General features: G+C 31.4%; 1 protein-coding gene across 4 annotated transcripts; it reads right to left on the bottom strand.

Moving 5' to 3' along the window:
- Positions 1–1,368: 1,368 nt before the first annotated feature.
- Positions 1,369–26,089, bottom strand: LOC118180109 (solute carrier family 35 member E3-like). 4 transcript variants are annotated; one of them, XM_085821775.1, is made up of 6 exons: positions 26,018–26,089; positions 17,756–17,866; positions 13,591–13,752; positions 12,586–12,668; positions 8,312–8,450; positions 1,369–1,575 (listed from the first exon to the last, which is right to left on the bottom strand). In XM_085821775.1, the coding sequence occupies exons 1-6, from the start codon at positions 26,069–26,071 to the stop codon at positions 1,528–1,530; spliced, it is 597 nt and encodes a 198-aa protein (XP_085677901.1). In that variant the 5' UTR covers positions 26,072–26,089; the 3' UTR covers positions 1,369–1,527. The 4 variants fall into 4 exon arrangements, with proteins under 4 accessions (XP_085677901.1, XP_085677899.1, XP_085677902.1 ...); XM_085821773.1 differs by having other exon boundaries at positions 25,655–26,079; XM_085821776.1 differs by lacking the exon at positions 26,018–26,089 and adding an exon at positions 25,484–25,620.
- Between the last annotated feature and the right edge of the window lie 192 nt (positions 26,090–26,281).

Consider the following 26,281-nt stretch of genomic DNA (forward strand, 5'->3'; position numbering starts at 1 on the left):
GCATCTACTGCTAATTTCACCACCATTTATCCACTTTGCATAAATACTAACAACAGTAGATTGTGAAAAACCTATTAGCCGTGCAGTTTTGGAGATACTCGTTTCGATTCTTCGAGCCATTACAATCTGCTCTCTATCAAATTCGCTTACATCAGCAGCCACTCTTACCACTCACAAAAGTAAGTGCAAGAATGATTCCTTACCTTCTCCAGCAGCAGTTAAATACTATTCTCAATCACTGCCTTCCACATCATTCTGAAGAGTTCTTTGAAAAATGTGAGAATGGCCATAATGTTTTGGCTCGTCAGATACTGGATGCAATGCAACACACCCACTTTTCTAAGGATATATGATGTGGCTGTATGCTCTCTAACAGTGATGCAAACAAGCTGTATGATATCTCGTGTACAGTAAAAAGGTGCCAGTGAAATTGTCCTCCTGTGAGTGGATGCCTGTGTGATCCTCCTACATCCACTGATGTAAAGTTCTCATAAGTCATGGACTCTCAAGAAGCATGAACAGCCATTATGCAGTACAATAATTTGCAATTCTCTCATGATCAAATTTTAAAATATGCTGGTTAAGTTTATTTTTGCATCAGGTATAGCACAATTTCCAAATGAGAAATCAGCATTTCAGTTTGTCTTTTTGTACTGCTTTGAGCATAATGAGGTGTCATTACTTTGTTTGTTACGTGAAGATAATAAAGTGATAAACATTTGCATGTTCCATCCAAGCGTGTTCTTTCATGCAAATTTTAAGTTTGTTGTCTACTTCCTTCATGGTGTAGCAATTTTAATGGCTTGCAGTATATAATGAGTAGTTGTAACAAAATCGAAAACATAAACTTACTTAATATTAAAATTATTACAATTCATTATAATAATTGTATTTTTACATCTTTTGAAGTTATATGCTCTTAGTTATTTTTAAATTCTTCACTAATTATTTCTATTCTAAATACGCTTTTTTGTTACTATGCCTTCCACTTAAGAAGTTCCTAAACTGGTCTTGCAAAAAGTTACTGACAGGATTCTGTTATATTTATAATCTAAAGGGAAACTTAGTTTCTCTATGCAACAAAATTATTAAGTGAAAAAAAGTGCTACACAACAGATATTAAAACTGCAGGATTACTTTTATCTGATTATCAAAGCATGTTCGAGTTATCTGACCATGTAGATGTTTTCATGGAGAAAGTAGCCTGTATTTTCATAAGAGAAAGTAGCCTGTATTTTCATTACCCATGACAAAAAATAACGAAAACTTCATACAGCTGGCCAGTTCTTTAATCAGTGAATTACGATTTTTTTCAGGTAACAAAGGTAATTGAAAGAAATAATAAATACATAATACAATAACAAAATCTTCTATATCAAAGCGGTTTATTAAAATTAATACAAAAATATAATATAAATTTTATTGTAAAATCGGTGAGTACAAAAGTACCAATTTTAAATTGGTAGAAACATGAAGACTAGTATAAAATATACAAAAATATTTTCAATTTCTTTGGCATATGCAGTTTCACTTATGTGTATATGGTAGTGCAGTGTATAATTTTTGATCTTGAGTCTAGAAATACAAATAAATAAACAAAATTAAATATACAGCAGTCCTTATTTGTTAGAAACTACTCAAATCATAAAAATATTAATAATATTGACATGACTTATGAACAAATCTTAAAAATATACCAAATTTAAATCTATAAAAATATTAATTAAAAAAAAAAGAAATTTTTACTGATTGCAGAGGGAAATAGTTACAGAGTTACAGATCTTAAAATGTGGAAACATTTTTTTAAGTGTAAATGTGTTAGAACGACATCACACATTTACATATTTTTTGGAGTCGTTTAATTGACATTTATAATGTAAAAAGTATTTCTTTCATATTTGATCTGATAGCATTTTTTCTGAATTATAAGTCAGCAATGTGATTTTCATAGCAGAAGGGCATTACCTAAAATTTTCAGGGGTATTCATTACCATTCCACTTCCACTACTTTCCAGAGTTCATCAGTCATGATGGCTTTGTGCTTAAACAGAGCTTTTTTCAAGAGACCAAATGTACAATAGGTCACAGATGAAATGTCAGGGGACTTGCAAGGATACCTTGAAAAGGTATAGATGTAATACCTGTGTCAGTCATTTTTTTTCAAGGAATGCAGAGGTACTTTTCGAAGTATGGCTAGTTATTTTGTTTTGATGAAGTTTAAAACAGTGAATGTGATTAGGAAATGGAATATCTTTCATTAATATCAGGCATAAAACTTTCTCTTGATAGTACATTGAGTTGATTTTAACATTATTTTCATTCTTCTTAATTTTTATTTCCTATTGCAAAAGTATCTTGTGACAATCATAAACCCATCATTGTGAACTGATGGAACCAGGTTTTCTCATTTTGACTTCCTTGTATGAAGTAAAGGAAGCATTGTAATCACGAAAACTTCCAGCTTTCATATTTCAACGAAAATATCCATTTTGACCATTATCGAATACAATTTAATGACGTTTTTGCATGACATACCTATGTAAGGACAGAATAAAGGCCTTTTTTTCCCAAAACGAGTTGTCGAACAGATTTAAAATAGAATCAGAAGAGAGTTGTTTGTGACGTCTGTATGTACGTAGGTATGTATGTATCTCGCATAAGTCAAAATCAAGTAGCCTCAGAACATTGAAATTTTCTATATAGGACTGCTATAAAATGTAGTTGTGCACCTCCCTTTTTGATTGCAGTTGGCCACACCAAAAGTGTAGGTATATATATATAATATAATAATTCCGAAAGCACAGAGGAGGAATCAGCTTGCAGTTGTCGTGGCTGAGGGTGAAGGCTTACAGATGAAGATAATAAAACATGAACTTAACGAAATTCCAGCCTTTATTTCCATGCATATAAAATCATCTCAGTAGATATTTTATCCAATCATAATGAAACCTGAGACATTTCTAATCTGAGGTTCTATTTCAATCATAATGAAATATATTGGGTTCTTAAAATAATGACGCAGCATTTTAGACGGAGAAGCACAGCAACGGGGATATTTTAGCAGTTACAGTAGCTAGGAAAAGAATAACGTAATTAGCTGTCAGAGGTATTTATACCAGAGTAAATGTGATTATAGAGACAAGTTATGATTGGTTAATATTAGTTTTGGTTGCCCTTATCTGTAGTGTTTCATAACAGAAAAATCTCGAATTTGGGAGAAGAGATGAATTTATTATAATAGAAATAATCAAATCTAGAATGTTAATTTTGAGATCGCCAATTATTTTTTAAAGTAGCTATCATAAGATATGACATATATATATATATATATATATATATATACCCACTCTGTTACTTGGTTTATTGAGCTCTTTTTTTTTTTTTTTTATTCTTATATGTTGGTAATTTGTGCATTTTTTGCTTCAAAAATCATTGAATTATGTTCTTATCTTCCGGTTAAGATTTTTATGCCTTTAGCTAATCTGCACGCAATAATTGTAGAATTATCACAATTCAAAAAATGTTTATGTGCGGCTAAGCCTAATTTATTTTACCATAGCAGCCATTTTTGTTTAGATTTGAAACTTAGCAGAAAAGTAAATTAAGTCAGTTTCTGCACCTTCAGTGTCGTTTTGCTGAGTGGGACCAAAACGAAACTTAGTTTTGTGCACCGAAAAATCTGCCTTCTTACCTGATGGCCAAATTGCTTGTTTTTGCATAGAAACTGTAATTTTAATTGGAAAAAAAAAAAAAAAAATTTTTACTGTATTCAGTGCTTTATGTCTCTCTATATCTTTCAATTTTTAATGAAGATATTTTGATTTTTATGCATTTTTGCCTTGCTGCGAAGTGAGAACTGAATTAATTAAAAGAGAAATATAAGTTTAATGAAATTTCAGGAAATACATTTAAATAAAATGCAGGAAAAAGTGCATATAATTTAATATTCCATACAGTGAACTCATGTGGTGTACACATAAGAATTTTTTCTCTTCATCTTTGATAGTAAATAGACCTGTTTTTGTTGCAATCATCATTGAGGTAAACCCATGCTTTATCATAATGTATTTTCCATTTTTCTCCTGCTAAATAGTTTTTATACGGGATTCTGGAAATTGTTCTGTGTTGAGCTATTTACCTTTTTTAAGTTGTAAATCTTTATTTATTTATTGTTGCTGTAGATTTATTTACAGACTCTGCAATTCATCCTTTCATCGATGGATTTTTTTCTTGCTACCAACGATTTAATTTTAGAAACAGTATGTACCAGTTTTTTTTTTTTTTTGAATCTTCTTTCCATGTTGAAGTAATGACTGACAGTTTTTAACTTATTAATAACTTTTTTTTCCACTTAGAAATTTTAATACCATGCATTTTACAATGTTTTTTAATTTTAAAATTGGTTACATGCAATATTTTGAAAGAAGAATAAATTTAAAAGTAGCAGAATAACTTATTTCAAATAATAAGCTGTTCCCCAAAATTTTTATTCGAAAATCATTCTAAAGATGTATAAACAGCCTCTAAATCATCATCTGGAAAGTTCTTCAGTTTTCTTCTAATTACTACTGATATGGAGTGACCTTAATTTAGGTGAATGTTTAGTATGCCCTTTTCTGCTCCCATTGTGTAATTCCAGCACGTGCTGTGGAATAACTTTTGTTTCAGTGCAGTGTTAAGAATACAGAACCCAAAATTTCATTTTTGTCAGGTTATGCTTGTTTATTAAAAAGGAAAAAAATGCTTGTCAAACATTCTCAAAATATGTGCTGTATATGGACAAAGTGCTGTTTATGATGACACATTTCAAAGGTAGTTTGAGAAGTTTAAAGACGAAAATTTCAGCTTCGAACATTATGCTTACTCTGGACAGTATCCTCTGTATGCAAAAACTTATTTAAAAAAAAAAAAAAAAAAAAAAAAAATACTGTTGCTGAAGATTGCAGTTATACAGTTCAGAAACTAAGATTAAATATTCCAAAAAGTACAGTTTATGATTGTTTGCAGAAAACTAGGTATGTAAACTGCTATGATGTAGGGTAAGCTGCATTTCCAAAAAGTAATGCTTTGTGTATGGTGGGATTACAAAGGAACTGTATACTATGAATTACTGCCACCATATCAGACAAATACTGTTCTTAAATGGCAATTTTAAGACCAGAAGTTGAAGCAAAGCACTCAGAATTCAAAAGAACTCAAAAGACCAATCATTGAGGTGCTGTCTTCCATTATGACAATGTTCGGCCCTGCATTTCGGTGAATGTCAAACAAAGACTTACTCATTATGTCAAACAAAGACTTACTGTGATGTTTTGTGTCACCTCAAACTTCACCAGACCTTGCTCACCCAAATTTCCTTCTCTTCAGGTCACTTCAAAATTCTCTGAATAGTCTGGTTGGTTGGTTGATTTTTAATGGCACAAAACCTCAAGGGTTATTATGCACCAGACAAATGGTGAATAAAATGCACAAAGAAGCTGTATCAAATGAATTGATGAATGAACCTGAAATGCTGATGAAGGCATGGAGAAAATGACTTTGAGAAATGCTCTAGCAACAGGTAGAGCAGGATAAAAGGAAAATAACTTCAAATCATATGGTAAAAAGAGATGTCTTTTAAAAATCTTATGAGGTTGATGTGAGGGTTTCTTCCAATGAGGTCTGTTAAGTTAACATTTGTTGAGTTAAAATGATAATCACATTTTTGACTAAAAGTAGGAGAGCGGGTTAAAATGTGATTGACTGAAATGGGAATGTTGCAAGTGCCACAAATAGGCTCATTATCTCTTCTCAAGAGATACTGATGTGTCAGCCTGCAGTGATCAATTCGTAGGTTAGTCAGCAGTACATCCTCCTTTCGATTCCCTCTCGGCTCCTGAAACTCCAAATTGGGTATTTTTTAATGAAAAGATAGCAATAAAACATCCAGATTTGCACTGTAAGACTAGTGAAGATCATGATTTTTTTAAAAAATGAGATTGGAATTTTATTTTTGTACTGATAGTTCTCGTTAAAATTTCAACTTTTTCCTGACTAGCGCAGAATAATGAAAGAATTAAAAATGTAAAAACTATAAGCATAAAAAAAAAATTTAAAGGCATACTAGAAATCATGCTAGAAAAAATTATTCCAGCTCGTAATGTGAAATTTCACTGAACTCCCAAACCAAATGTCAAAGAATCTCCTTAGAGATTCTTTGCCACGTGGTTTGGGAATGGCAACGTGGCAAAGAATCTACATTTGTTGATAACCAATCCTACTATTCGAACGACCACCCAGTAACATGGAATGCATGATAAAATCAGTGCTTGTAAATATACAATGAAACTTCAATTTCATAAGTCAGCTTCTTTCTTCTGCCCTCTGGCCGTGATCACCGAGTCAGCACAGCGCCACGCAGTGCAACGACTATATTCTTTGTCGCGGAGAAGTCAGGCGAAAATGTCTCGGTGGTGTTTTGAGTAGAAAAAAATACTATTTGTTGATTTCGGTGGGGCGCTATGCACTTTTTAAGCTAAACCTTTGTTAAAAATTCAATAGGTGAAAATACACCTGGCTAATTTTTTAAAGCGTATTTCCGATTTTCAATGCGTGAAATACGCTCTCAGAGGCGTTAAAAATATTTCTGCACAATATTATATCTTTTTTAAAAAAATTTACATTCTAATAATATATAATAATATTAGCATTATTATATTTCATAATATAATTCCTACTTTTACATTCCTACTTTCCTGTTACTTAAATCTTGCCTGTTCTTAGTGTTGTCTCTGTTACTCCTTAGGCCTCAAATCACCCATACAAAGGGTGTTTACAAATATTTAGAAACATTTTGATAAAGAGTTAAAAAGAAAGCAAATGTTTTGAAATAAAAATGTTTGGCAACAGCTTATTATTTGAAATGAGAAATATCATATACTACTTTTCAATATATATTACTTTCAAAATGTCATGTGTAAACAAGCTGTGGATTTAACGATATGTTTTTGCACTTTTCGAAGAGAAATACAGTACAAAGTCCAAAATTCGGACTCGTCGGGTTTTCAGCGATTTCAGATATTAGATCATCAATTTAAATCTAGTAAAATGGCATGTAGAAATTATAAAATTAAAAAATACGAAATCGTGATTTATGAAACAATGAAGTATTTATGATCTAAAGGATATCAAAATTTACAAAGAAAAAGCTTAATATTTATTTGTTTACCTTATTAAGCATTTCTTTCAATGTAAGTTGTTTAAGTTGCTTCATTTTTGTGCTAATACTTTCTCTTTAAAATGAATATAATTATTATATTAGAAAATAACACGTATTAAGTAGCTTTCACAAAGAACATAAGTTTACTAATTTGAATATAAGACACAATTTTAAGATATTTTGCCTGTCCCTCTTTTTTTGAAAGGGATAATATGAAAATTTTTAAATTCTGCACAAAAGAAATCATGAATTTGCACACAAATTCAGTTGAGTTTTTCTAATTAAAAGTGCTACTGTGTCTATAAAAGTGTTATGACAAAATATTAACACTTTGAGAAGACAAAAAAAAATTGATTATATCTTGAAAATTATTTGCAGTTTTGATAGAATATTCACAGAGCAAATGTAATTTAAAACTTCCATTAGAAAAATCACAATGCAAACAGAGAAAGCTCTCTATTCAGAGGCTAAACTCCAAACAGCAGAATATTTTCTTAAATATCATGGGAAAGTAATTTTTAAAAGTATGCATATCATAACCTATGAACTTTTTGTTTGTAGAAAATATTTTCTTTCAAGAAACAGTAAAATTATGCATTTTGAAAAACTGATTTTAAAACATGTGCATAAAAGTAGAACTTAGCCTCTTTCTTTTCTTTTCTTTTTTTTTTTTTTTGGTTGAGAAAATCGGGACAGTGTTACATGAACTTGGAAGAATATTTCACAGGTAGATTGTTGATCAGATCAACAGAATTTCATATTACAGACAGGTATCTGAAATTAGTTATAACAGTATTCACATCTTTTGATTGTGAGAAAGTATATATATTGTTATGCAAAAACTACAGTGAAAGATACACATTGCATATAATGCTTAAAATGATTCATTTATAAGATAAATTTTCTGTACACTCTTCACACCATTTATTTAATTTGAATGGCGTAAATGCAATAAACTATATTTATAAACATAGTTTGCTGCTATGCTTTTTAGAAATCTAAAAATATTTTTTGTTAGTATAAAATTATTATATAAACTATAAAAAATTAGCTTGTACATTTCATTATAAAGTAAAGAATATTTTAACAACATTTTTTTATGTGACTACATACCTTAAAATAAGCATACAGTGACACACCAAACATAGTAGTTAATATGCCAAAAAACTGAATAGGCAAGATTGGTTCAGTGAAAAACAAGTACCCTCCAATCAATGTTAAGCAAAATTTCATTTGTCCGACAACATTATATCTAAAACAATGTCAAGAAAAATTTAAGACAATTATCTGCTTAGAATGTAGTAATAATGACAATGATTAACAAAGATTTCAATAAACATTTTGACTTTCTTTATATGAGCTAAGCATTTCACATATCTCAGTATATGTAAGATAGAATTTCTAACATTATACTACTATTAATAACTATTTTAGAAAATGAATTTTATGCAACACATGATCTATATATTATTTCTTTGGTATTTCGAAAGTGAAATTATTTTTGTCTAAAATAAGAGGGTGAAATTCATTATTATGTCTACACAAAATACTATGTAAAAATGTTTTTCCCCCCCAAAAAATCACTTGATTGATGGAAATGAATTGTACCTCATATTTTCCATCCCATAATTAAAAGAATTACAGAACTTAAAGTTCCATAGTAATTTGACACTTCCAACTGGTGAATCACTAACTCATTCTTTATCAACTAATAGCCTGTTTTTTTAGCCTTGAATGCTTTTTTTTTTTTTTTCCCTTATCTGAAGACTTTTGTTCTTTTTATTTTGCTTTCAAGATTAATTAAAATGAAATTTACTGCTACTGTACTAGCACTTCTTATACCAATTAGCAAGTTATTCTCTTTTAACGACTAGAAATGAGTTGTTAGTCAGTGGGTTTGACGCACTTTGGGAACAAAAAAAAATTTTCTCTTAAAAAAGTTAATCTGAAACACAGGTCTATGTAGCTTCTTTTAGTATCACCAACTATTAAAAGAAAATGTTCTAGTGTTATGAAAATTTGGAACTATATTTTTAGGTTTTGAGGCATCATATCAAATATTATAAATGTGAAAATTTTGCCGATTTGCTCCAACTTTAATCTCGATAGATCAAATAAAAACTATGCTTTATGCTAATTCCAGTTATTTTGTCATAAAGATTTAAGGATGTCATCATATGCTTAACCTTTAAAAGTCAAAATCTAGGAATGAGTCTTCACCTGAATTCCTCAGCATTGGACAAAATACCACCATATTGAAGAAACAATCATTTATTAGCCTATATGATCAATAATTTGTCCTGCCCTTTTTGCTTGCCATACATCTCAAACCGAAATGTCATTAATTAACATCGAATAATTTATATCTCTGATGCCAATATAGTGAACCATTATTTATTACTTTTTGCTTTCAGCACCAAAAAGCTGTCACCATACGGTAGCTTGAGCATATATTTTCCCGGTTATAATATGCATCTTTAATTTCAAGCTATATTTTTTAAATTTTAGGTATATTCACTGTATAATGTGCAGCCAATTCTTCATGAAGAAAGCTAAAAGATACACGTGCAATGCTTTTATTATTTATGTCACTTATTCGAAGGTTTCGTCCTAGCCTTTCGAACAATGGTATACTAAATTGACAAGCGATAAGGGGAACAATATGTGAGTGGGTTAAATGTTTGAGAGAATAGATATTTCTGCAAAGAGTACAATTGTATACAATGGCAAAGGTCCAAAAGAATGCTATTGCAGGGTTTCCAAAAAAAGGTGGAATATAATTTGGAGTAAGAATGCACTTTCAACATGAATGAATTTGTGGAATTAGGAGTTAGATGTTTTTTCTTTCTGTAGTCATTCAAAGCCATGATTTTGAAGTGAAAATCAAAGGCTTTAGTAAATCGCATTTATTTTAGTTGAAGTACAGTTGATCTAGTGTCCCTTTTAGTAATAAACATGGCTCTGGAAAAAAGAAACAAACACAGTGCTTGTTTCAAATACAAAGCCATTCATTTTGTGAAAGAAAATGGAAATTGTGCTGCAGCAAAGATGTTTGGGTGTTGGTGAAAGCTCCACACATGAGTGGAATAATAATTAATTTGCCAAAGAATAAATGTGCTTTGCGTAAAGAAGTAATAACAAAATGGCCTTTTCTACAAAAAAGTGTTACGAAGTGGGTCCTAGAAAAGCACCAGAATGGATTATATGTAACAAGGAACAGTATACATTTATTTGCCTTAAAGTGGGCCAAAAGGAATACACATGAAAGTGAAACTTTAAAGCAACTCTGAGTTGGTGTAACAGATTTATGACATGGAAGAACTTAGTTCTATGAGAAAAATAAAAGTTCTGCAAAGGCTTCCGAAAGATTTTGATAACAAACTGATTAGTTTCCAGAAGCATGTTATTGACCTATGAAGACAAAAAAAAGTATTTATAGTCACATATTGGAAATATGAATGAAACTGCAGTGATGTTTGATACGATAGGAACTAAAACTATTGATGTGAAAGAAACTAAATCGGTTCACATAAAAACAACAGGCCACAAAAGATCTCACTCCACCATAGTGCTTTTCTGCTTAGCAGAAGGTTCAAAACCCATCGTTATTTTTAAAAGAAATATGATGCCAAAGTATAATTTCCCAGATGGTGTTTTCATTCATGTTCAGGAGAAAGCATGGATGGACGAAAACAGTGTGAAATTGTGAATAAGAAATATTTGGCAAAAGCGTCTTTTTGCCTTAAAGAATCCAGAAGGTCTTTTAGTATGGGACATGTTCGGATCTCATCTAGCAGATAATAGGAAGAAATTATTGAAAGAGTGTAATACAGACATGGCTGTTATTCCAGGCCAATTAATGCCATTAGTTCAGATTTTAGATGTGTGTATCAATAAACCGTTCAAAGAAAATAAAAAATGACAGTAGAATATGTGTAGATGTGTAGAGCGGGTAAGGGGGACATTTGTTTCCTGGTGCAGCTTCTAGTTGCTGCCTAAATTAATGTTAAGAATTTTTAGAATGGAATGTTTTTCACTCTTGCTAAACAAGAGGGGGGTGCAACATCTTCAGTTGTCCCCAGGTGCTAAAAACCCTAGCTACAGCTGTGAATACGTGGATGTTAGGTGAAATAATATTTACAAAAGAAAGCCAAATGCATCATGACAGTTTAGAAATAGTGTATGAGTGGATAATAAAAGAGTAGAATGAAATTAAACCCGACATAATTCAATGATAGAGTTTGAAACAGGTGAAGTCATTTACAAAATGCAGTATATCTAACAATCTAGATAGAATAGAAGATGATTATCTATTTACGGATTAGAGTAACAGTGACTGTGAAGATGAAACAGGTACCAATGATAGATGAAATAACAGATGTACTTGGTATTTGCCTCTCTAACTTCACTAGGTTGGCTACCTTTTTCTAATCAGAAATGGCTGCTAGAAAACGCTCAGCAATTGATGAAAAAAAGATGCAAATGGGGAAAAAAAAAAAAAAAAAAACGCACAGAAACACAAATTTGGTGCAAAGACTGTGAAGTTGGACTTTGCCTTGAACCCTGTTTCAAACTCTATCATACTAAACTACATTTCTAAGATATTTTTTCCTCAGTGCATTATACTTTCTTAAGTTTTATACATTTTACATTTCTATATTATGTAATAAACAGAAATTAACTGTAATTCAATTGTTTTTTTTTTTTTTTTTTGTTATGACATCTGAAATTGGTTTGATGGTTTAGTTTCTCATGATAGATTTAAAATATGGGAGGGATACACAATTTTTGAAATGATTTCAGTCCACAAATTGAGCAGTCAGATGGTTAACACAAATAATGTATAAGCATAATATCACAAGACACTTATAAATGTCTTATTTTGTGTTTATGTAACCCTGGTGAATCCCAAAAAGCCACTTGAATTTTTATAAGCAAAGATATAAGTTAACTGTTGTTTTTCTGTTTTCCCCCCTGCTTTTAAAAAAATTATTAAAATTTGGGCTATGCTTTCCACAAAACGGCATGTAGAGGGATATTTTCAAAGTTAAAGGAACCTAGCTTAAAAAATAAATAAATAAAAGCTATGGGATTTTATTTTAAATTGGATAATGATGGTACAATAGGAAAAACTGTGGCAACCAAATGAATGAAGTTTAAGGTTGTATTTGTTTAAAGTGTTTTCATTTGTTATATCTTTAACTTGTATCTGCTGATTATCTGACTAAATAAATATACATTTCTTTCTTCAAACTTCCGCTGGAATGACTGGCAACATTTTGTCATCTCCCACCAACTTTTATGGTTGACAGGAAAGTATGTTAAATACCAATAAAATATATGAAATGGACACTTAAATAATCCAAACTAACTAGTAAAAAGGATACGTTACAGCAGATGTATTACCAATAATCCAGTATATTGACAAATTGACAGAAAATGCTATAATCCCAGATAGTAAGATTAATGCCTGAAATAGTACATGATTATTATTCCATAAAAAATTTCTAAAAAATTACTCAGAGATAATTCTTAATAAAATTATAAATATCGTCAAGAAAACACAAGTTTTTTTAGTTACAGAAATAATTCATAACGTTTTTAATGCAGCAATGAATGGTACTTCAGGGTAAAACAACATCTGAGGAAAAAAAAAATGCACTGCATTATTTTCTAAATAATCTTTGCATTTGTCTTTTATGCTGTTATTATGGACATACATTACCTGATCAAAATTAGTATGATCATGAGAATTTGCACAAATCGAATTACTTATTATTTTATTTGCCCTTCTGATAAACAGTGCATGGTGGACAATTTGAAATGGACACATAAATTATTACACACATAAACTAATTTAAAAAATGAAATGATTATTTGTTGCATGCGAGTCACACTTAAGGGATAAAAGAGCTTCAAGTGATTCGCGAACCACAATTAAGGGGCCTAAGATCCGCATGTGGTTTGCGAGCTGCATGTGGTTTGCAAATTGCAGTTTGACCATTGTGGTTTGACCATACCTGACATATAGAACATACATATAGAACATGACGTATAGAAATACATGCATACGTACAAACTATTTTATGATTACAAATTAATATTGATAATATTTTAGATTAGATTTACAATAACAGATTTTTTAAAGAACTTTAGCAAAAATTTAGTGATCCCTTAAATATGAATCATGAAATGAGTTTTATACTGTGATTTTCGAAGATAAGTATGACTGGTTATAAATAAGGTTAAGAATCTATATAACTGGAGGGAAAAAAAAAAAAAAAAAAAAAGAGCCATGAATCTGCTTTCTGCAAATGCAAAAAGAAGTTTAAAATAGAAAAGAGAAGCTATACTAAAGAAAATTTCTATTTATATATATTAAAAAAACTTACCAAATCTACCAATGACCATTCTTTGTGAAATAAACCATCTGATTTCCAGGGAGGTTCAATAAGGGGAAGGCACAGAAATAAAAGCATAGCAGAGAGAGGAGCTTGATAATAAAGAAGTTGCATAGAATTAACTTGAAATTCCTTCTGTTTCTCTCCAACCCACTGAAAAAATTACATATATGAGTTATATCCAATATGTGAAATAATATACCATTATAAATAATCGCAGCAAACAATGTTATCAACTTATACTTACCTGTGATAAATTAAATAAAACTTGGACTACCCAAAATTTTTGCAGATGCTCTCTGCTAGATTCCTTAGTCACAAGACACACCCAACTCTAGTCCAAATCAGAAAAAATTGCTCGTTTGGACTTCAGATTTGTTACAGCATCACAAATGTTTTTAAGGGGTTGCAGGGGTATGTTAACGATGTTTTTATACTTTCATCATCACCAACCACGACGAACTCAAAATCAGCATTATCAATATTATTGTCTCAATCACATCCAATATGCTTCACTCATGTGGATCGAAAGAGATTGTAAATTAGATGTGTATTGAATGATAAAAAGATTTCAAGGGCGTCTCTAACATGTAACAAGAGACTTGGATAATTATAGTTTAATCTGATATATTACAGGCAAATATATACCAATTAAGTTGCTTGCAATAACCATTTGAAACTTTCTGTTCTGAGTCTTTTTGACTGAAATCTGTAAATGTTACTGAAATGAATTAGCAAAAATTCTCATACAGTTAATAACACACGATTTGTTATAACATACTAGGTATATTCATATTTTCTTCTTGTAATTACAATATCCAATTTGAAATAACATAATTTTAACAGAGAAAGTGCATAGATAAACTATAAATTTTTAAACATTTCATTGACTGAAAGATAATTTTAAATAATAAAGATAACTGTTCACATATTAGGAGAATGCCTTTGAACTGGCAGGTCATTTTTCAAATCACTAAGAAAATTAGAAAAGTTTGAAATCAATTTTCAAGCATATAAAATCAAATCACCATGAATGAATGATTTTTGCAGACCTTAATATATTATACACAGACAGTTTTCATGATTTACGTATGTGCATAGCAAAAACACTACCCTAAAATAAATAAATAAATAAATAAATAAATATGGAACTTGGCATCAAAAATATTATGCTTATTATCAGAAACACTTTTATCACTGTTTCACATAAAGTGGGTATCATGAATTTGTTCATGAAAGCATTGACAAAAAATGGCAATTGCTTTAAATAATTATGTGGAATATAACTTGATGCTTCTGTTCTATCAGCAGTCATGCAAAAGATAACAACAATGAACTGTTAATGCAGTTTAAAAAATATTGAACTTAATATGAATGATTTTCAAAAGGAAGCTAAGACTGTCCTAAAGAAATTTCATTACTATATTGCTGGAAACACAGCGCTCTGTGGCTGTGAAAGAAGATAGCCACAACAATTTCAATCTTTAAGTTGTTCAATGATTATTAGGTTTTACTTATTTAATTTCCACCTAATTTTTTGCCCATCCCCGAAAAAAGTCGCTAGTAAATGAAGAGCAAGTAAGTACTTCCATCAAAAGCAAATGGCAGAAGCTATCAAATTCACTGAAATGCTAGTAAGTTAGCAAATAATCCTGAGTGCTGCACAGCAAAATTCAGAAGAGAAAGAAAACAAATACAGTCAAAAGTCTTTAATCCGGATGTCCATAATCCGGACCTCAAAGCTACAAACTTTCTGCGACGTGCTTACGCATGCGCATAATACTTTATGCATGCGCATAGTACATTTACGTATGTGCGTTTAACGTATAACGGACGGTATAAGTTAAGCTAAAAGTATATAATTGTCAATTTCAGATAATGTTGCAGATTGCATTGTTCCTTTTCTAATTGCATTCGGCTTATTATTTTTTGCAGACTGTTAGCGCAATTTTATAAAAGTAAGCTTGAACTTTCGATTATGTCAAAGAATTTCTGATTCTGGAGCTGCCAAAGGATCTACAAAGCGAAAGCATGTTTCGATGTCCATCAAACAAAAAGTGGTATTGCTGCAAAAAATGAATAAAGGCATATCTTTTGTTTCTCTAACCATTCCGAAATCTGTTTATCAATTTCACGCTGCTCTGTGTGTGTGTGTGTGGGGGGGGCATCGAGGCGCGCAATGAACTGGAAGTTGATCTGTCAGCACTATCCTTATCTTCAGGGCAGATGCTTTTATTTTATTCGGCTTATAATTCTTTACTAAATGTAGTATTTCATCTCGATGTACTCCATCTTTGATATGATTTAAATCAAATTCCTCGTCATTATAAATATCATGAATACACATCAAATAGTTTTCTGGTTGCAATTTTCTAATTTCGACTATGCGTAATGTATGCTTTACGCATGCGCGCATTGAAAGAAATGTTTAATAAAGTAAACACATAAATATTAAGCTTTTTTTTTGTCAATTTTGATACTCTTTAGATCATCATTGGCTCTTTATTTCATAAATTATGGTTTCATATTTTTAATTTTATAATTTCTGCATGCCATCTTACCAAATTTAACTGATGATCTATAATCCGGAAAAACCGATAATCCGGAATCGCCGAAGTACCGATGAGTCCGGATTAAAGACTTTCTTCAAATGAATCACAATGCAATGTTTGATTGGAATAAGTACATAAGAGAAGTATGTACTAATTCTTTGTTATTTTGTCCTTAATGTTAAAAGTCAATGGATGGAACTGTGGAAGCTGAAGAAGACTTATTCACAAGATGAAAAAAATAACGTAAACTATGTTCTTCACAGAGGGTTTTACCCATGAAGGTAGGAAGTAAGAGGAGAGGCCCTAACTGGATTTCCCCATATACTTCTTTCAAGCACTGACGCTCCCTTCGCGGAAATCAAACATTCAGTGAATTACCATTAAGATCAATGGGTTTTGACATGATCAGATGTAAACCTTTTGTAATTACATCATATATATACATATAAATGCATATATTTTCTCTTTCTACAATATTTCAGAGTCCTAAGTATGTGAAAAGAATGCATTTTTAAACAACATTGAATTCTGAACTTAAATAAATGCTATACTTTTCACAGAAGAGTTAGCTCAGAACAGTTTAATTTAAATGAAACGTTTTCGTTAATTACATTTAAAAAAATTTTAAGGTAATTCAATTTTATTCGGTTAAGGATTACAAAAATTAAGATCAACTAGCGGGCAAGCCCACCAGCTTTTAATTGTTCGTGTGTATAAGAGTTCCCATGTTAAATTTCGCCTACATTCGAAAGTTGGACCAAACTACCAGTTTCCGGCGATTTTAACTGGTTTATTCCTGTATGCATCCATAAGGTACTGCATACACCTTACACATGTGGAAAATCACGAAAACACCCATTCAGCCAGCCCGTTCCCCGGGATTCGGAAGTTGGACCGAATTATCAGTTTTCAGCAGTTTTGCGCGGGTTCCACCCGCTTTATTCGTGTACTCATCCAGAAGATACTCCATATATGATACGCATGCGTAAAATCATGAAAACATCCGTATAGCCAGCCTGCTCGCCGAGACTCGTAAGTTGGACCGAACTACCAGTGTTCAGTGGTTTTGCGCGAGCTCCGCCCGCTTGCATCCACAATATACTGCCAGCAGGTACTGCATACACAATACACATGTGTAAAATCACGAAAACAGACATGCAGCCAGCCTGCTCGCCGGAATTCAAAAGTTGGTCCGAACTACTAGTGTTTAACAGTTTTGCGTGGGCTGCACCTGCTTTATTTACGTATGCATACACGTTACACATACGGAAAATCACGAAAACTTCTATGGAGCCAGCCCGTTTGTCGGGATTCGAAAGTTGGACTGAACTAACAGTGTTCAGCGGTTTTTCGCGGGCTCTGCCCGCTTTATTTGCGTATGCATTTACAATATATTGTATACATGTTACACATACCAAAAATAATGAAAACTTCTATGGAGACAGCCCGTTCGCTGGGATTCGTAAGTTGGACCGAACTTACGAAGACAAAATTAAATTGGGCTACATTTAAATGTAGCAAAATTTATATTTAACTAATATGTAGCCTAAAAATGCAAGTAAAAGTGAACTATAATTAATTAGTTTACATTAATTAATACATACCACCTGATAGAATGATGTTACTATAACACCAATAATAGCAAATACTGTACCGAGTGCATTAAATTTGATATCATAAGCAGAATTAAGATAAACGCCTACAGATATTGGCACCTACAAAGAGAAGAAAATTAGTTAATGAAACCAAAAACTTTAAAATTATACACAAAATACTAAACAGGAATTTAATTTTATGACGAAAAACTATTTTCAATGCTTAAAAAATTAACACTTCTTCAAATACATACTAAAAACTTAGTATTTTTCCATTACTAACTCTACATGAGAAAGACTTTATCGCCAAACTAGGATTCACTACCTAATACAGTCAAAAGTCTTTAATCTGGACTCGTCTGGACTTCGGTGATTCCGGATTATCGGTTTTTCCGGATTATAGATCATCAGTTTAAATCTGGTAAGATGGCATGCAGAAATTATTATATTAAAAATATGAAACCATAATTTATGAAATAAAGAGCAATTATGATCTAAAGGGTATCAAAATTAAAAAAAAAAAGCTTAATATTTATTTGTTTACTTTATTAAACATTTCTTTCAACGTGCGCATGCGTAAAGCATACATTACGCATAGTCGAAATTAGAAAATTGCAAAACTATTTGATGTGTATTCATGATATTTATAATGACGAGGAATTTGATTTAAATCATATCAAAGACGAAGTACATCGAGATGAAATACAACATTTAATAAGGAATTATAAGCCGAATAAAATAAAAACATCTGCTCTGAAGATAAGGATAGTGCTGAAAGATCCAACTTCCAGTTCATTGCGTGCTGCGTCCCCTCCTCCATTGCAGAGCAGCGTGAAATTAATAAACAGATTTCGGAATGGTTAGAGAATCAAAGGATATGCCTTTATCCATTTTTTGCAGCAATTCCACTTTTTGTTTGATGGACATCTAAACATGCTTTTGCTTTATAGATCCTTTGGCAGCTCCTGAATCAGAAATTCTTTTTGACATAATCGAAAGTTCAAGCTTACTTTTATAAAACTGCTCTAATAGTCTGCGAAATAATAAGCCAGATCCAATTAAAAGATTAAGGAACAACGCAATCTGAAACATTAACTGAAATAGATAATTAGATAATTTTAGCGTAGCTTATACTGTCCGTTATACATTAAACGCGCATGCGTCAACATATTATGCGCATGCTTTAACGCATATGCGCATTATGCGTTGACGCATGCGCAGAAATTTTGTAGCTTTGAGGTCCGGATTAAAGACTTTTGACTGTACTGTTATTATTCAAACAGTAGTCACAAACAGCCATTCTGAAGATTTCCAGTGCAGGCAAGACTTATATGCAGGACTGGATTAAAACCTTTAAAAAAAAAAAAAAAAAAATAGAGGCCCTGAGCACTTAAAAGACTTTGATGCTTGCACATACATTTATGCCTATTTTTTTCATACTCTCATTCTTGGTTTAACTGCACAATTCCATGTTAAAACTGACAATGCAATATTTTGCAACGGCTCCTTTACTTGAATTATTAATGTCACTTCTGTGATGCAAAATAATCATGCGCTTATTTTGCTTAAAGGTTTAACCACCTCTGCTTGTATAGTTTTATTTTCTGATCAGTGTTATGGGCATTTCAAACTGATCAAGAAATACTTGTACATGTCCAAAATTTGCTGATCAGTAACTGGTACAAATATATATGTAAAATAACAATTCAATTAATGCATTTTGAATAATGAAACATATACATTTCTAATGTAAATATATCGAGTGAAATCCAGAGAACTTTCAATATAAAGCCCAGAAAAGTTAAACTGAATAAATGCAACACCCACTAGAATATAAAGATTTTAAGATTTAAATATAGAGAATATGACAAAAATAAATACAGCGCTGTCTGAAATCATGACGAACAATAGCTAGACCTCCAGACCATTAGCAACTTTTTTTTTAGAATTTTTGTTTCAAAATAGGGAGATAGAATCAGATTCTGAAAATAGCGTTTTGTTTTAATACAGTACAAAGTCCGAGATCCGGACTCTCCAGAACTTCCGCGATTCCGGATATTAGATCATCAGTTTAAATCTAGTAAGATGGAATGTAAAAATAATAAAATTAAAAATACAAAATTATGATTTATGAAACAATGAAGCATTTATGATTTAAAGGGTATCAAAATTTAGAAAAAAAAAAGCTTAATATTTATTTGTCTACTTTATTAAACATTTCTTTCAAAGTTGTTTAAGTTGCTTTGTTTCTTGTGCTAATACTTTCTCTTTAATTCTATAGACAGGCATAATTGATTGTTCAGTTACAAAGTTCCACTGTTCAAGTCCTGTAATTGCTGTGTTTAGAATTCCGACTGACTTGTCAATCGGAATTTTTTCACTTCCATAACCTCTCTGTCACTTTCTTCACTATGGGTAGCAGTATTTTTTGGGATCTAGAACAAAAAATCTACAGATTTTGGAATCGATTAATTGATTGATGATTAAAGAGCATTGTCATCACAACGAGAAACTTCTTGGTTAATTTTTGGATTATCGTAACTTTGCGATTTTTTGGCAAAAATTTGGCGACCAACCCTGCTACAGCATCCTGCTAGTTTTTTTTTTTTTTTTTTTGGGGGGGGGGGAGAGGACACCATTTTCTTTTCACAAAATAAATGCATGTTTTTTTTTTTTATTTTTTTATTATTAACTCAACATTTTCTTCTAACAATCTGCTAGTCGAATTACGCTCATGCTAAAACTTTTATGGAACAAAAGTGCTTAATCATGACGAGAATTAGGTGCGAAATTGGGAGAAAGTGCAGAATCGCAAACTGCTTACCGCGTTTTTAAGAATTGCACATACACAGTATCCATGTACACTTCGACCTATTTTCACTTGAAAAAACATTCCAGAATTGCACAAAACTGGCATTGCGCACACTCTTGTACACTGCTAAAGCCCTAGCTAGTAACCTTTATCGCCTTACCAAAATGTCGCCAAACTACCTGTTACCATATTCCAAAGATTAGCCAACTTCTTTTATAGCATCTTCATTTATTACCGCTTCTCCACATTTCTTTACAAAATCCATTAATTAGAAAATTTCACCTTTGGTTTGTAATATCCAAAACCTTCAGATTTGTGGCTATCGTTCGTTCGCTATACATATTTGGCTATGTATCATGAGATTGGCGACTAAAGACAAGTTGTTCCACTAAATTTTATCTTACCTGTATCGCACACTGAAACAATTAAGCCTAAATTGTATTAGTTTAGTTATTTATTATACTTAGGCCTATTCCTTGCCTTGCTTAAGGTTTATCCGAGTCCTGAATAAATAAATTTCCACATATACTTAAGGCTTACTGAGGGCCGGTGCTAGGAATCTTACCGCCTAATGCAGTCTCTGTGTGGGTGCTAAATTCTTGCTACTAAGTGCCTCCCTTTGTCTGCCCTAAATTCTGCCGCTCGGTGCAGCCATACGAGGTCTGGCATCGGTTCTGGGTTTATATGAATAACAAGTCAGTTATTCTTAATTTAAATGGCACTAAATGTAATCTTTTTGCCTATGAGTATCATTAACAAAATTTATTTTTAGCATACGGAAAGAAATTGTTACATTTTTTCTGTCAACATTTCTTTTAGCGCATTAAACTTAAAAATTTAATCACTGCCAAGCGTAATGTCAACATAAAAGGTTGTAATAATCTTTTTTTATACAATTACTAATAGAAAAATTTGTTTAGGCATCGCTAAATGAGTTTTCATGTGTTGATACACATGCGGTGATGAAAGCATAATATAATAAATGATGATTCGCCAGGTTGGGTGTCAGGGATATAAAATATTAGTAGGTGTAAAATCAACAATGTATCTATGTAGAATGTATCAGTTTGAGATGTATGCCAAGCAGATATGCAGCTACAGAGCCAAATTACTGATGATACGAATTTATGCTAAAATCATTGTTTTTTATTTAGTGCCAAAGTGAAATTAAGAATCGGGACTCTCCACATGCATGGGGGAAATCAAATGTGCATGCGTAAAGCACACACATAAAAAAATAAATAAATTTTTAAAAAGTTGGTGACTTTGAGGTCTGGATTTTAAGTCATTCCAGATATTGGATGTCCAGATCTCGGACTTTGTGCTGTATATGCTTAATGCTACACAGTAGATATCTTTTATAATGAAGTATATGAAAGGTCCCGATTCTTAATTTCTGTTCCATGCTAAACAAAACACCTTCATGTTGAAGATACATAATTTATTAAATATACAATCAATAATGAGATTTTTTTCATAATGTCTATACATACGTACATATGTATATTGCATAACACAAAAACAATTAGCCACAGAACATTGAAATTTTGTGTGTGGAATTGCTATAATATCTAGTTGTGACATCAGTACCAGATTCAAAAATATATGAATGTATGATCATGTGTTTGTATGTATATGCATATATGTATACACACACATACGTTCGTACTTACGTGATATAAATGCATACATTTCTGAACATGGCCCTGATAACAGAATAGTACCATGACATCTAGACAGGAAAAGTTTTATACTCGTTATGAAAAAAAATTATAAGAAGTTTGACTCTATCATAAAAATTGAATGGAATATTCAATTTCAAAATTCTCCTTCTCCCCCAATTTTTTTTTTGTCATTTTCAACTTGCTTAGAAGGTTTGGTTAATTAATTTAGAATAATCTGCAGCAAAAATGTATGTGCAAAAGCGCCAAATCTAGCGTATGCACCAATTTCAAATTGCATAATAATTGAACTACATAAACAGAAGTTTATATAGTCTTATATTTCTTAAGACACCATTGAAATACTAGCTTAATTTTTAAATCCTTTTTTGATATCCTATGGATTTAACAATTTGGGAATTGCCCATGACGAAAAGTCTGCGATAGAATTTTGGGTAATGTGCAGAATCACCCACTGCTTGATGCGTTTTTAAGAACTGCACATACTCGGTATCCATGTAAACATCGGCCTATTTTCGCTTTAAAAAAAATCACAGAATTGCACAAAAATGGCACCCTTGACTTTATTTATGTACACATCGACCTATTTTCACTTAAGAAGTGAAAGAAAATTAACAAAAATCCAATTGTTTTTAAACCCTTCTAAAAAGCGGCAAAAAAATAAGTGGGCAATTCTGCACTTTACCAAGAATTTTTTCAAAGAAAAAGCATCATTCATTATAGAAAATTATGTTTGAACAACCAACGAGATGAAATTATGCTTTTGTGATAACTCAGTAGAGAAATAGCGATGCAGGCAACCATTCAGTTATGTTAAGCAATTTTTATATAAATTATAATAATGATCTTAAATAGTTATTTACTCTTATCCTTCATTCAGTCATGCTTAGCCTTTTTTTATATAATTTATAACAATAAAAAAGTATTATATGAAATTAACCTTTCATCTAAATTAAAACATCAATCTTAGATAGTTATTTACTAGTATTATACTTCCTTTCTTGCATTAGGGTTGCCACAATTATTTTTGGCAGCACTGGCATCAACAATAGTTTGACGTTTTTTTACGGCCCTCAAAACCGAATAGTACCAAAACTTTTTATAGTATAAGCATTTTGCCAGTACTTAATTTAACTGTTAAATCTTTTGCTGTCAAAAGAAATATGGATCTTTCTATTGATTACTTTCTTTTATTCAAATTTAATCATAAAACTTCATAAAATTCCCTTTAATTTTAAAAGGAAAATTACTCAAAATTTAGGCATTTGTGGCACTGAAAAATTTCATTTATATTATTAATACACACTTTTCATTTATGGTTCTTCAGGAAAAATTAAAACTTTTCCAGCAAAGAACAGGAAATTTCCAGCAAAGGCAGAGTCTGTTCATTATGCAAAAATAATTCAGAGTTCATTGTTTTTAATAAACTTATAATACATGAACAAGAAAAAAATACTTTCTGATTACCCACACATCCCAATTTTAACCATTCGCTAAAACTACGGTTTTTGTTGTATTTTCAGCATAAGTGTGACAAGAGCCAACCCATGTATAGGAGTATTCTGTCTGAATATACATGGATTTACTCACTTTACATTTAACCATCATTTTACTGAAAAATAGCATCATCAGCAGCAACAGCAATGATATGATAACACCTTGTGTGCCTGGTCATCTTCAGAAGCCTTTCCCATTTCACCCTCCTTCCAGCAAGTGACCTCCAATTCTTACTTTTTAGAATGGCAAAATCCTCATCTAGGCAGTTTTTCCATCTTTTCTTAGGTTTTCTTGATCTTCCACAAACAGAAGTCACATTAAAGATCGTAAGATTCGTTCCCCGCATTCATTCTCAGGAGGTGACTTGGCCATCTCATTCTACTTATTATGGATTTAATATTATTATCATTTTTATAAATTTTGAAGAGTTATACCATATTCTCCAAAACAGCACCAAAATTTTTAATTAGAATCTTCATTTCAAAGATCACCAAGGCTCTTTCTTCCCTCAGAGTCAATGTCCCTGAAACATAGGTTAAGACCAGAAGCGTAGCTACGGTTTTCAGCGCCCAGAGACAGCTGAAGATTTTGCGCCCCTTTCTGTGTACCAAGAATGTAAAACATTAAATTCTAAAATTTCATAACATCAATTCGGCACCTCCTGGTTGCTGTGCCTAAGGACAGCTGTCCCTCCTTCCCCACCCTAACTATGCCACTGATTTTATTAATATTATAATAGAATTTGTGTCCTTCTGTTTATTAGATGGTATTCAGATGAGATCTTAAATCAAAGAAGAAACGATTTGCAGCAATAATCCTTTTTCAGATTCCAGGATTAATATAATTTTGATAGTTAATTTCAGAGCTTAAATAGCTGCAATTTTTCACAGATTTGAATTTGAATGGGCCAATCTCAAATATATTAGGTGGATTTTTTTCTTTACCACAGCCCATAAATTTAGTTTTTTCCACATTTAATCTGAGGTTTATTTTCCTGGCTGCATTCTGTACTGCCTAAAAGGTCTCTCACAGCAAAGCTATAGATCTTGCAATTACATCTACATCATCAGCATAAGCCAAAATATGAACTGATTTATTAAATAATGTACATCTTCTATTAATAGCACCATCTCTTATAACTTTCTTCAGAGTTAAATTAAAAAGGAGGAATGCCATTCTCTGAGTCCATTGTAGACCTTTAAGAAGGTAGATGTTTCTTCTTGAACTCGTACTGCAGACATGATTTCGGTTAGAGTGAGCCTCATAAGCTTAATTAACTTAGAAACTTTGAACTCAGACAGGGCTTCTGGTAGTTGAGCTTTATGAATGCTATCATAGGCTGCCTTGAAGTTGACAAATAAATGATTGATTCCAATTTCATACCATTTACATTTCTCCAACATTTGTCTCAAAGTAAAGATTTGATCAACAGTGGATCTTCCTTTCGTGAAACTACACTGACATTCTCCAACAAGAGTCTCAATGATAGAAGAAATGATAGACTTATGAGTCATATGAATAGTCAAGCAAACATTTTTTGTCAATTCATGAACAAGTTCAAGATTTTTTTTGTGGGGATGGAGATAATCAGAAAGTATCAACCAAAACTGCACTCAATGGCATTATTTATGTGGACACTACTAAATCAGAATTGTAACAGTAATATATATATATAATCAAAATTAAAATTCATTATAGCCAAATAATGCAGTTACTGAAAATAAGATATCGGGTAAAAATATTTACATTTAGTGCAAGAATCATGATAGTGAACAGGAATAAAAATTAACTTGAAATGTTATTATTAATAAAGTAAATGTCATGAAAATTGCCTGCAGAACTAGGAAACTTCGGAACTTCCAGTCTTCATTAATCTTAAAAACAGAAAAAAGAAGGAGGGAAAAAAGACTGAAATACCAATGTAAATTTGATTTTCCAGGAAAATGTTCGATGGTATAGAAATTGTTGAATGACCATGATAGTAGGCATTGTTAATGTTTTCAATATCTGATAGGTTCCAACAGTATTTAACCCGAGAGATAAATTTGTAAAAACAACAAAGCCACAGAACGATAAGGCGAGAGGTAAAATCTGAAGTATTGGCAAACGTTTCACTTGAAAAATTTTTAAACTTTCGCATAATTTTATGCCTATAGATGTAACTAAAAAATGAACAAATGTTAGAGTAACATTTGGAAATTTCGTTCGAACATAAACAAGTTTATTCACAAGAACAATTGAAACTGACAAAATTATATTTGCAAGAAGACATATCGTTACACTATTTTGTTTTTGTAAGCACATCTTGCAGTGAAACAACCGGTTCATTCCCATTCGATGAGTTAAGATGTATGGCCTCTATCTTAATTTTTAGTTAAATATTAAATAAATTAAACAATAGAATATTTATATATATGTGGAGAAAAAATAAATACATATAATATATTATGAATCATTTATAATAATCCTATAAATCTATTAATATGAAAAATATTTACTAATAAAATTATCTTTAAAATAATCCATTTTCAGATTATGAAATTT

This window comes from Stegodyphus dumicola, chromosome 8, assembly GCF_044657685.1.
Source record: "Stegodyphus dumicola isolate Sdum_Otavi_A_Nest chromosome 8, ASM4465768v1".
NCBI classification, from domain to species: Eukaryota; Metazoa; Arthropoda; class Arachnida; order Araneae; family Eresidae; genus Stegodyphus; species Stegodyphus dumicola.

What these genes read in the sequence shown, in the direction of transcription:
- LOC118180109 (XM_085821773.1), bottom strand. Translation starts at nt 26,071, where the DNA reads ATGGGAATGAACCGGTTGTTTCACTGCAAGATGTGCTTACAAAAACAA. An exon ending in GGAAAATCAAATTTACATTG is followed by an intron (nt 17,867 to 25,654) that starts GTATTTCAGTCT and finishes TTCTCTTTGTAG; the next exon opens with GTGCCAATATCTGTAGGCGT. An exon ending in CACTGTATGCTTATTTTAAG is followed by an intron (nt 1,576 to 8,311) that starts GTATGTAGTCAC and finishes TTGTATTTCTAG; the next exon opens with ACTCAAGATCAAAAATTATA.